Here is a 12,748-nt window from a genome sequence, read left to right on the forward strand (position 1 = left end):
CAGGAAAGCAGTACAATATGAATAAAGCCATTACCTTGAATGAGAAATTTCTGAAGATATGAGTATTGTTTAAAATTATTTAAACTTTATCCCTTGTATATTCATGTATTTTATCCCTTGAAAAGCAACTGAAAGGATAATATCCTTGAGGAAAGGTGTTGGGTGTGACTCTGAAATAGTGTCAATTCCTCTGCCTACTCTTCAATTGCTCTATCCAACATCCCATTCTGGGATAATAATGAACTTGGGTGGTGAGTATTGAAAGAAATTGAGCTAGAATGGGGCTTTCAGAAACAAGGGGAACATATCAGCAAGTTCAGGGAAATCTCAAAGCCCAGTAAAATGGGAGGAATAAATCTGAAACAACCTGGATTGAGCCTGTGCAGTAGCTAAACAATGAGAAGGAAAAGAATGGAATGGTCTGTTGGAGGCAGGTATGGCTAGCTGATGGAACTCTGAACTGGAGCACTCCAGTTAGAAGGTAAAGATACAGCGCAACTTATAGTTGAAGGTCCTACTTGTAGGGTCCTATTTGTGGACATAAAAGTGACCTACTTCATAGGTGTCAGCAAATCGCTGAGAATTTATGTAAAACAGTTTGAGTACAATGGTTAATATTGTTCTTCAGTGAGAAGATTGTGTATAAATTCCCATTAAACTGTGAATCTTTTTTTGTGATACTGGAACAGACACACATAATAAGCTTATCTTACTTGAATGTTAGGAAGTAATGGAATCACCCCACATTACCCTTCTGATCATTATCATAACTGTTAATTAATGCACTTGCAGAAGAGAGAAAACGTGCCATATTCTTATTGAAAACACTTAGAATATTTTGCAAGCAAATTTTCTGAGGCACTGAAATTACTGGACCTTCCTCTCTGTGTAAAGTCCTCGTGTGCACAGGTGTACTGTCTCTGGATCATGCATGTGAACAAGGCCCGCTTTTAGTTCTGCTTGCCCACTCATGGGTTTTCTCTCTCCAGACTTGTAATGCAATCAATTGTCACATTTTGGCTGTGCCAGGGACACTTTATCTGAGACTACATATTTTGCTGCTCCACTCAGTCAAGAGAGCTAGGTTACTACCAGCTTGAACACACTTGGAAGTCAATTAAAGTAGCTCTGTGTTTAGGGTTATTGTGAGAATTAGGTTGTCATCTAATATTTTTTTTCTTACAGGTTGGTCTGGGTATATATGGGCTACACCTCCCAAATTTCTTTCTGGTAAAAACATAATTTAAAATATCAGTATAGAAGCTTCCATAGGAAAGAGACAGTATTTGTTGTCATCAGCTTAATTTTAAACGGTCTTCAAAAAAAGAGTATGAAAAGGCTCTTTGATATGGATTAATAATTGATTCTTTGTGCAATGCTTGCTAACACTAAAATAAAAAATAAAAAATCAGCTGAAGCTGGCAAGGATTTTAGAGAGGCCACTGTGTGCTGCTTAGTCTTCTGCTGTGCTTCACTGCTTTTATCTGTTCTCAAGTTGTTTGCACAATCTTGCTGTGCCCAAGGGTTTTGTGTCAGAATAATTGCCTTATTTTTGCAAGCAGGCAATGCGAAGCTTCTTATTGGGTGCAAATGGTAAAATTTTCAGGGAACACTCTTTCTGAGTGAGGCTGATTTCCTCCTCGCCCTGGCTACCCTATCTCTTAGTTTTGCATATTAAGATACCAGGAAATGTAAAAATCCACCTTGTACTGATACATTATTTACCTTCTAGCAAGCTTAATGTGAACAGCAATGGGATTAAAACAAAATTAAGGGAATTTTAGCTTTGAATCTCAAGAACTACAATGTTCCAATCACAGAACAGACCCTTTCTATCTACTCCTGCCTTCTGCAGCCTACTTTGCCCCACCCCCAAGCTGTGCTTGAGTGTCGAGCGGCATCTGGAATAGGATTTTTATTTATTTGCACATTTGATGAGGCTTGGGGGGAGGAACAACAGGCAAGGCACGTCAGCAGAAATCCAAGAGCTTGCATAAACTCATATGATCATAGAATTTGCTTTATTCTAGATCTAGGGTGTATAAAATAGATGTATTTATTTATTTAGTGCAAATTATGCTTCACATAATTTGGATGCCAATTTCTTAATCTCTCTAAATAAACTGAAATAATTACAGTACATCTTGTTAGTTCTTGGTCTTTGTGGCTTAATGTCTTTATTTCTCAATCTGTGGGGGAAATGGAAGGGATATGTGGAAATCGTTGTCTTAGATGTGGATTTGGTTCCTTCCAGATAATGTTGCAATAGAAGAGGAACATTCATTATAGTTTTATTCCAGCATTGATTCTGACATTCTGAGACCTTTCTGGTTACTCACTTCAATAAGCTGTCAAGTTAAAACTGTGTCCTTTTTTGCAACATTCACACTTGCCATGATCAGTTGCATTTATAGAAAAGAGGATCTTTCTCTTTACATGTTATGCACTCAAAATGTTCTGAAGGGCTTACCATATTGAGCTTTGCATATTTTGCTAATTTTACAATAAATTTGTGGTGAGTGGGAAAAGTGTTAAGTGTTTGCATTATTTAGTGATGACATTGTAACGGTCCTCTTATTTTTTGTTTTTTTCCTAGGACCGGAATCGGCCCTATGATACTTTTAACTTGCACTCTTTGGAAAATTCATTAATGGATATGATAAGGACTGATCATGAGCCTCTTAAAGGTAAACACTACCCTCCCAGTGGCCCACCAATGAGTTTCGCTGATATAATGTGGAGGAATCATTTTACAGGTTAGGAATATTCATATGTTCATACTCACTTTAAAAGAAAACAGCTTTTTTGCTGCAATAACATTTATGTTATACTTTTTGCTAGTAACAAATTGTTAATATGTTTTATGCTACTCTTTGGCTTAAAAATCTCAACTAATTAAGCATATAGTGTGGTTAATGATGCAACTGGGTGCTAAATAATAATGATTTCTTTAGAGGACTTTTTTCTTTTACAAAAAGATCTTAGGCTTTCAACTTCTAATTTTTAAATCAATGAAACCTACAAAATTGATAATCCAGTTATTCTGTTATGAAATGGGTTGCTAATATTTTCAAGTGGTTGTTTAAATATCTACCCATAATTATCATGTTTCCAATGTGGATACAAATCTCAAATGGTTTGGAATTAGGGGAAAGAACGATTACATTTTCAAAAAATCACTTCTTTGGTTGAGATAATGAAATATTGATATCTCTTCAGCTGAGAAGACCAGGCTGTTCTTTCAGCTCCAGTGATAAAGATTAAACTACTCCTAGCACTCATCATAAACTATGTGAGTGAGTGGTTTGGGCAGCTTTTAGTTTAATAATTCATACTAATGTCTACTTCAACATCAGTCTCGCCAGTGTTTAGCTAAATGTGCCATATAGCTTTTAGGAATTACTTAACAGAGAGCAATGGATTTTGTTGAAAAAAATATTTTCAGAGATATTTAGTGCACAAATTTTGAGCAATATCTAATTGCTTATCAAACTTTGGAGATCAAGCAGTTAGTCTTGAGCATGGGACAGGATGTCTGGGATCTAGACTGATCTTGTATTCAACTGTCCAGATGAAGCAGAAAATGAATTTGCATTCATTCCAAGCTCTGTGGGACACCTAGGATATATTGGAGGTCAAAATCATCAATTTAGGTTGGTTGTAGGAAGGCTGAAGACTGGCAAGTGAATATGGGAACTGGTACTCAGAGCAGTGAAGCGTTTTCATCTTTCAGCCTTTTAATTCCAGTGAAGTTCAGAATGCAAGCCTCAAGTAAAGATCCTGTTAAAAGGATTCACTGCTTTGGAATTACTTGTTGAGCTGAAGTGAACTATTCCTGCAATGCCATTTTGACCAAATGTTTTATTTACACTTGTTTCCCACAATATTTGCTGTTTCACTTCACAATGATATGCCATGAATTTCTCCCTAAACCTAGTAATTTTACTTGCAAAATATCATACAACTGAATTAATAGAATTGAATGCATAAACTTGTTTGAAAACATTTACTGTATTTCTGTGATTTCACATAACTCAAGTATAGTTTTAGGACATGCCAACATAATGGCATTAAGCAATATTGTGCCAATGCAGTGTGTATCTGTGGCTAGGATGTGGTGGTATTTGCTAATCAGTGGGCTCTAAAGTCACAAGGAGCACACTCTGTGTTATTTGTTGAGCTACAATGTGGTAGCTCAACTACCTGCTTTTTCAGGTGGTATATAATACCATCCAAAGAAGGCAACTGACCAATTATCTGGCCTCAGGAAGTGCTCATCTACAATGCCTTCACCTTGCTAGGATTCAGACTGGTTCTTTTTCTTCCTCCAGCCCACCACTGAGTCCAGGCTTGTATGTCCTTTTCTGATTCAGATAGCTTTAGTGCCCCATGATATTTACTAACTAACCTAATTAAAAACATGGCTGTGGGGAAATGGCAGCCTGAGTCATCTGACTAGTTAGACTGTGTGCAAGCTTCCATGACATTATTTGGGAATCCAAGTGTAAGTTCTTGTGTTTGAATGCCACCCCCCATCTTTGATTGATAGGTTTGGAAGGCCAAGTTTGAGGAACTTTCAGCTGCATTTGTTGGCCTCAGATTGGATAATTATGATGCTGGAAAGATGTAGCTTTAACCTTCTCTTTGTTTTCTTACAAACCAGCCACCCAAATGGCACCACATGGGCCTGTTTTCTTTCTATTCAACATTATGTGCTTTCTGTATGTTTCTAAAAACAATTGGCTAGCTTTCTTCTTTTTTTGAGGGAATAACTGGGGGGTGGGGGGTGGTTTCTTACAGAAGAAAACTACATATACCTGAGCTTAATGGGAACTTAGACCTTTACAGCACACCTGTGCCTCTGAAATGCTCCCCCACAAAAAAAAAAAACATTCCTGCACACAGACAGCAAATGTGCCAAGACAAAGACCCCTGGAAATGGTTTCCCGTGGACACAGACATACATATGAAAGATTTGAGTATTGTACTCAACCTCCTATCAGCCCCAACCAGCATGACCAGTGATGATGGGTGTTGCAGTCCAGCAATGTATAGAAGACCACAGGTTTCCCATTCCTGCTTTTGTCTCTGGTGCAGTATGGCCTAGGTGCTGCTGTGTTATAACAAACTTCATAACAAACAGCTCTCCTACGTATCTTGTAAAGGCAGTACTAGAAAAAGTAACATCAGAATTAACCTAAACACTCAGTCTGAAGTTGCAGTACACTTATTTGTCCTTGAATAAAACCATGTGACCTGTCTCTGCAGGGGTAACATGAGATGTATTCTATGTCTCAAGGACTGATTTACTTTGCATATATGTGTGCCAGATGCTTGAGGCAGCTTTTAATGGGCTGTTATGATGTCAAACTCAGTAGATATTTGTACACACAGTGTTCCAGTACTCCCTATTTGGCATAAAAATGCAAATGCATGTTTGAAGAAACATGGAAAGTTGATAAAAACCTGTGCATATGCATTCTAGTCTCCATCCTTTTCTAAAGGGGTGTCTTTTAGCTTGGGAGTCTTTCACAGAAAGGCAAGAAAAAGTGCAGTGTAGGCTTGTGAATTGGAGGACTAGTTTTGGTAGAAAGGTGGGATAAATATAATTTGAATAATAAAGCTGGCTTTAGTATTGGCCTACCAACTGGACCTTAAACAAGTATCTGAGGTGTTTTGGAATTTTCGTAGCAAATGTATCAAACTATGATGAAATAAGAGGCATTTGGGGAAAGTCTGTAGCAGTCTGTGCAGTAAAAATATGCTAGTCTCTTTCTGTTAAAATAAACTATTGTGTTTGAAAATAGACGATATGAATGTGTGCTTGCCGGTTCAGTTGTCCTTCTGCCAGATAAATGAATCTTGGAAGGTCTGCTTCATAGCCATTAAGTCTTTTCAGATAAAATGTCAGCTTGCCACTGGGCACTGTGAAAAGCTCTCAACACCTATTCTTTTATGAAGTGTCCTCCTGACTTGACTTCTGGTTCTATTCTTTATACAATTGTGCCTGAGTATAGCACTGATCTTGCTGAGCCTGTTGCCTTCTCTGGAACACAATTCCCACTAGTCAAGTTTACATACTGAGACAGAATCTTTGCTGCAACTTATGTTAAATGAATTGCCCATGTCTCTTAACTGTTGTGTTAAAGACCTAGAAGTCATGAGAAGCAGCTTTGTATGATAACATATATCACCATATAGAAGCTTTTATTCTTCTTGAACTAAAGGTCTTCTCCAGCTGCTTGGCAAACCTAATTGAAGCACCATATGTGTCTTAATAATCCCAAAGGCCAGAGAAGAGCAATTAAGGTCTTATCATAAGCTGACCAGTTATGACATAGGTAGTTTAGACAGTAACAATTCAGTATTTACTATTGTTTTTAACATAATAATTATAATTATAATTATTTATTAGAAAAGACTTAGAATCATAGAATCATAGAGTTGGAAGAGACCACAAGGGCCATCGAGTCCAACCCCCTGCCAAGCAGGAAACACCATCAGAGCACTCCTGACATATGGTTGTCAAGCCTCTGCTTAAAGACCTCCAAAGAAGGAGACTCCACCACACTCCTTGGCAGCAAATTCCACTGTCGAACAGCTCTTACTGTCAGGAAGTTCTTCCTAATGTTTAGGTGGAATCTTCTTTCTTGTAGTTTGGATCCATTGCTCCATGTCCGCTTCTCTGGAGCAGCAGAAAACAACCTTTCTCCCTCCTCTATGTGACATCCTTTTATATATTTGAACATGGCTATCATATCACCCCTTAACCTCCTCTTCTCCAGGCTAAACATGCCCAGCTCCCTTAGCCGTTCCTCATAAGGCATCGTTTCCAGGCCTTTGACCATTTTGGTTGCCCTCCTCTGGACATGTTCCAGTTTGTCAGTGTCCTTCTTGAACTGTGGTGCCCAGAACTGGACACAGTACTCCAGGTGAGGTCTGACCAGAGCAGAATACAGTGGCACTATTACTTCCCTTGATCTAGATGTTATACTCCTATTGATGCAGCCCAGAATTGCATTGGCTTTTTTAGTCGCCGCGTCACACTGTTGGCTCATGTCTAGTTTGTGGTCAACCAAGACTCCTAGATCCTTTTCACATGTAGTGCTCTCAAGCCAGGTGTCACCCATCTTGTATTTGTGCCTCTCATTTTTTTGCCCAAGTGCAATACTTTACATTTCTCCCTGTTAAAATTCATCTTGTTTGTTTTGGCCCAGTTCTCTAATCTGTCAAGGTCGTTTTGAAGTGTGATCCTGTCCTCTGGGGTGTTAGCCACCCCTCCCAGTTTGGTGTCATCTGCAAATTTGATCAGGATGCCCTTGAGTCCATCATCCAAGTCGTTGATAAAGATGTTGAATAAGACCGGGCCCAAGACAGAACCCTGTGGCACCCCACTAGTCACTCTTATCCAGGATGAAGAGGAACCATTGATGAGTACCCTTTGGGTTCGGTCAGTCAGCCAGTTACAAATCCACTGAGTGGTAGCATAGTCAAGACCGCATTTTACCAGCTTCTTTACAAGAATATCATGGGGCACCTTGTCAAATGCCTTGCTGAAATCAAGGTAGGCTACATCCACTGCGTTCCCTCCATCTACCAGGCTTGTAATTCTGTCAAAAAACGAGATCAGGTTAGTCTGACATGACTTATTTTTCAGAAATCCATGCTGACTATTGGTGATCACAGCATTCCTTTCTAGGTGCTCACAGACTGTTTGCTTAATGATCTGCTCCAGAATCTTCCCTGGTATTGATGTCAGACTGACTGGGCGGTAATTATTTGGGTCCTCTCTTTTCCCCTTTTTGAAAATAGGGACAACATTTGCCCTCCTCCAGTCTGCCGGGACTTCGCCTGTTCTCCAGGAATTCTCCAGGAATGACTTGATCATTATCGTTGGCCACCTGCTGATGGAAGCATGTGGACCACTGGTTCCATATCTGAATCTGCATTTGTGAAGTGGGGTGGGGGAACTGAGTATCATGTCCTTGATGTGTATGCTTTGTTACTTAGTCCAGTGGGCACATTATAAATTGCCCTTTGCTCTGAACAGATGCAAATGTCTACCAGCCATCACTATTGTTAAACTGTAGCAGATAGGTTTTCTAATGAACTATAGAGTCGTAAAATGTATGTTTTTTAAAAAGTCTGGTGATGTTTATTTTCATTTTCGCTGAGTCATGTACCGTATTTTTCGCTCCATAAGACGCACACCCCCCCCCAAAAGTAAGGGGAAATGTATGTGTGTCTTATGGAGCGAATGCAGGTGGGAGGCTCTTGCTGGAGCCGTGCGCTCTTTAAAGAGCTGCGCCTAGCATGTGTGCGGCTCTTGTGGTCTTGCTCTGCTGGCTTCTCAGCGAAGCAGGAGGAGGGACGGAAGGGGCTCCATGTAAGGGCTCCCTTTCATCCCTCATCCCGCTTTGCTGGGAAGCCAGCAGAAGAAGAGGCACTGCGCAGCTATCACTCTTGCTCTGCTGGCTTCAGCGAGAGCTGCGCAGCAGGAGAAGGGACGGAAGGGTTTAAAGCAAGAAAAGCAAGAGCCGCTTACATGCTCTGCGCAGAATATATTTTTTCTTGCTTCTCCCCTCTAAAAACTAGGTGCATCTTATAGTCAGGTGCATCTTATGGAGCGAAAAATACGGTAGTTGTTTTGCTCAGCAATATTGACACTGCTGGTGATTCTTGTTTATTGTAGTTCTCTGCATTATTGAGAACCAGGCAGCTGAAGGGCATCGTGATAAAGATAATGTTAAGGGAATGAAATTCAGTATTCCTGTAGGAATGCACGAGTTCTCTAACCCAAATCCAGTCAGCTGAGGTCACGTGGCTGGAATTACACAGTTGGCTGCTAACTCTTTTTGGCTCAGTACCGCTGGGACTGCCTGCTAAAAAGGAAAAACTAAAGAGGGCATTGTGTGCTGCAACATAATGTTTACATAAAGTGTGTTTGAAGTCTCTCTGTTTAGAATATTTCATTTATGAAGAAGAATGACCTCTTAGAACTTTAAAATATTTTGGGGTTTTTTTCAGGTACTGTGAGCCAAATACAAGTTCTGAGGCAGTCAAAGTTGTTTTACCTTCCCTATCTATGGGGAATCTGAAGTCCAATATAATATTGTACACCTTTTAAAACCAGTTTGCATACCTTATTTAAGCCATTAAAAAGTTTTCTATTTAAATATACTGTAAATATACTTAAATTCCACATAGATTCCTTTAAAATATAAGTAGTAATATTTAAATTATAATATATATAGAAGTTTAGAAGTATCTTGTTGATAAAATTTCAGATGCAGTACTTCTGCCATAGATTTAATCAGAATATATATTTTTAATCTGGTAGGCAATGTATGTGTAACTCATTCGTGCTAATATCTAAACAACATTTTTTAGGAGTAGGTGGATGGATAGATGTTATTTTCTTTTATTTTTGAAGAATTTGCAGTCTTTCAATCTGCTTTCTCTCTTGTTGTTAAGCACAACAGCTATTTTCCTACCACTGTACACTGGCATGAATTATTTCTTTCTCCTGTGCTTTGAGCTGCTTGAAGCCTTCAAGTAAAGTAGAAGTGGGATTTGACCCATCTTACCATTATTGCTTATGTTCTCTTAAATTTAAACATAGTGAGAAACTTGATGCACATGAAATTGTTCACTCTTACCTTAGTGCCTCTGGAGTGGAGAACTATGGTCCGACTTACAGTGCTAATACTGCAGTTTCTCTTGAGCCATGCTTATACTGAATCATAGTTTTTGCCATAGGAAGTTTTGCTATCTGAACAACACCTTTGTCAAAGAAAAAATAGAATATGTGCTCTATAGTAGAGGACATCAGCTAATACAGATACTATAATCATTTTCAAAAATCCAATTTTGTTCCCTAGTAGTTCTTGAAATAAACCTAATGTTTTAAGTAGGGCTACTGAGAATAATAAAATGTTCAAATCTTAAACTGGCAAAAAAAAGTTCTGGTCTCTACTGAATACAAATGGCTGCTTATAACTTGGCACTTCGTTTTGGCATTTTCTAATGGATCTTCCTCCTCTACCTTTTCTCATCACTTCCCTTTTTTATCTTTTTTAAGCTTGTAAGCATGACGGCAGGGCTTGTGTCTCATTTTGCCAACAGATGTGAGCCTCTTTGGCAGACCTTTGTCCGAAATGTGGGAAATAAATGATTCAGACTTGTTGCAATTGAGCACGTGCCTTGTGGTGAATTAAAGTTGCCCCAAGTAACTGCATGCAGGCCCACCACTGAGGGAGAATACAGGTGCTGTTGGCACAGCTCTCTGCTATGCTTTCTTGGTCAGGAAAATCCTGTCCCCACACCTCCTCCCAGGGGCGAAGCTGCATGCTCCAGCACTGGGGGCGGAAAGCAGGCCGTGGCATGGCTGGTGCATGTCCTGGGGGCGTAGCATGCCACCCATGGGGGTGTGGTGCGTGTCCTGGGGCGTGGTGTGCGTCCCGGGGGCACGCTGTGCGTGCCTGCGGGGGTGTGCCGCCTGGCACGGTAGGGGTGTGTGCAGCGGGTGTCCGGGGCACAGCCACGATGGTACCCCCTCCTTGATGATGTCAGGGGCAGTGCGCTCCCACCTTTCCTCCACCAGTGCCGCCTCCCTGGCTGGAAAAATAGGGAGACCAAAGCCAGAGAAGTTGAATGAGGGGAAGAGTAAGTGTTATGCACCCAGTCAGGGTTGGCAATAACTGCCCTGTCATGATTTGCAAGCTGAATACCGTACATGATGCAAACATTTCAACTGGTATATTTAAAGTTACTTTGTCCTTAACCACTTTGAACTTGAAACTGAAAATATCAACCAAAAAACACAGCTGTATTTGTATTAGTTTCAGTCAGACGTTATTACTACTGTAGTCTTCTCCCTAAAAGCTGAGATTCTTGGGTACAGCTAAACTAAAACACAGAATGCTGTCTAATATTATTGAGATATTTTTGAAACAGCAGTAATTACTAATTCTATTGCTGATCAACTTCTCAAACAAAAATTAATGCCAAGTATTTCAGTTTTAAGTTATTCACTCAAGGAGCTTCTGAAGACTGAAACTATCATGTGTACTTTCCTATTTAGAGCTCTTAGTATTGTAAGAACAAGTATGCGTGACTACTCATACAATTTGACATTTTTGCTTTTCTGGGAAGGTAGTTGTCAAGAGAAACTTAAAAATAGAAGGCAAAGGGCAGGTGACAAAATGTCACACAGGCAGCACCTGGCAGAGTGACTGAATGAACACATACACACACCCCAGATGTCACACTCTTGATTCTATTTTTATATCTGGTTGAATAGCACAATTCCAGCCTCAGCAAAGGAAAGGAGGAGAGAGATTAAATATGCATTGAGAGCCATAATTCATAGCATGCTCATTTATTCACTCATATCTAACCATAAAACAATTTAAATGGTTGGGTAACCTTTTATTGCAGTCATTATGCTGATAACTATTTTGGCAGACATTTGTGTGCCATATGGGATTCTTCTGCAGACATAGCTAGAGATTAGATTGGATTCACATGCGGTTACTTGCTTATGTAGTGTGCACGCCTCCCTTCGGGGAATGGATGATTGCATATTAGGTATAGGGCTACCCTACTATACCACAGTGAGAAGTCAGTATATAACTTGCTTGTTATTCCTGGAAATGGATATCCCATGAATGAATATGAAACAATGTGGGTAGCAAATTCCAGTGAAGGTGCCTTTTTTCTCCTTCCAATGTCAAGTGAGGCTTCTATTAAGATTTTTTAAACTGCAGCAGCAATAACAGGCCCATCTGCTTCATCCAACCAAGTCTCTGTTACACATGCGAGGTCAAGTCCTCTCATGGATGGCAGTGGACTTATGAATCATTGACCTTGCATTGCACAGCAGCACCTTCAGGTCATGTGGGTATCCCTTGCTGATTCCAGTATCTATCTGGACAAGACCAGACATGGAGGCAGGGATAGTCCTCAAATAACGACTAAACCTGCCTCCTCGGTAATGACATGGTCTGGTCTTAGTGTAACTCCTCCTCCTACCCATGATCACTGAGTTCGGTTGTCCCAGTGCACCTCCCCCCCCCCCGGTGGAACCTGCCCTAGACATTTTGTTGGCTGGGACCCACTCCTAGGCAGCCCTGACCCCTCCCATTAAAACAAAATAAAACCTATATAAAAACACAGCTCTCTTCCCATTCCATCTGAATCTGGAGAGGCTGTGAAGGTGTTGGAGTAGTGCCTGGAAGCATGATGCACTGGATGGAGGCCTAAACCAAAGCTCAGTTTTACTAAGGCAGATGAGCTGTGGGTGGCTGGTTCCTATGTCTTGTAATTAAGTAAATGACTGGCTTTGGGAGGGGTTGCACTTCCTCTGCAGGCACAGGTTCATAGTTTGGGAGTACGCATGGATTCCAATCTATCACTGAAGTCTCAAATGCATTCGGTGACTTGGAATGCTTATGCCCAGCTAAAGCTACTTTGTCAGCTGTTGCCATTCCTAAATGGTGATCGCTTGGTCTCAGTACTTCATGCTGTAGTAAACTCCAGTCTTGACTACTGCAGTGCGCTCTACATGTAACTGCCCTTAAAGATAGTCCAAAAGTGGCATGTGCTACAATAAGAACCCCCCCGCCATATATGCTTTATATTGTTTTTATAATTATTTATTGTTTTGTTTGCTGCTCTGGACTTCTTTGGGGTTGGTTGGGATAAAATAATACTAAATGATTAACATAGGTCTGTCATGTTAATAATT

General features: G+C 40.2%; 1 protein-coding gene across 8 annotated transcripts in view; it reads left to right on the plus strand.

Annotated features, from left to right (window-relative positions):
* Positions 1-12,748, plus strand: part of CPEB3 (cytoplasmic polyadenylation element binding protein 3) — a 73,129-nt gene that overhangs the window by 29,461 nt on the left and 30,920 nt on the right. For 4 of the 8 annotated variants that reach the window (XM_053388754.1, XM_053388755.1, XM_053388750.1 and 1 more), the window contains exon 3: positions 2,597-2,756. The exons of 2 other annotated variants lie outside the window; for them this stretch is intronic. In XM_053388754.1, the coding sequence (XP_053244729.1) occupies positions 2,597-2,756 (160 nt within the window). The remainder of the gene's footprint in view (positions 1-2,596; positions 2,757-12,748) is intronic. 2 more of the 8 variants (XM_053388752.1, XM_053388753.1) reach the window with 1 other exon arrangement.

The sequence above is a fragment of the Podarcis raffonei genome, chromosome 5 (genome assembly GCF_027172205.1).
Source record: "Podarcis raffonei isolate rPodRaf1 chromosome 5, rPodRaf1.pri, whole genome shotgun sequence".
In the NCBI taxonomy this organism is placed as follows: Eukaryota; Metazoa; Chordata; class Lepidosauria; order Squamata; family Lacertidae; genus Podarcis; species Podarcis raffonei.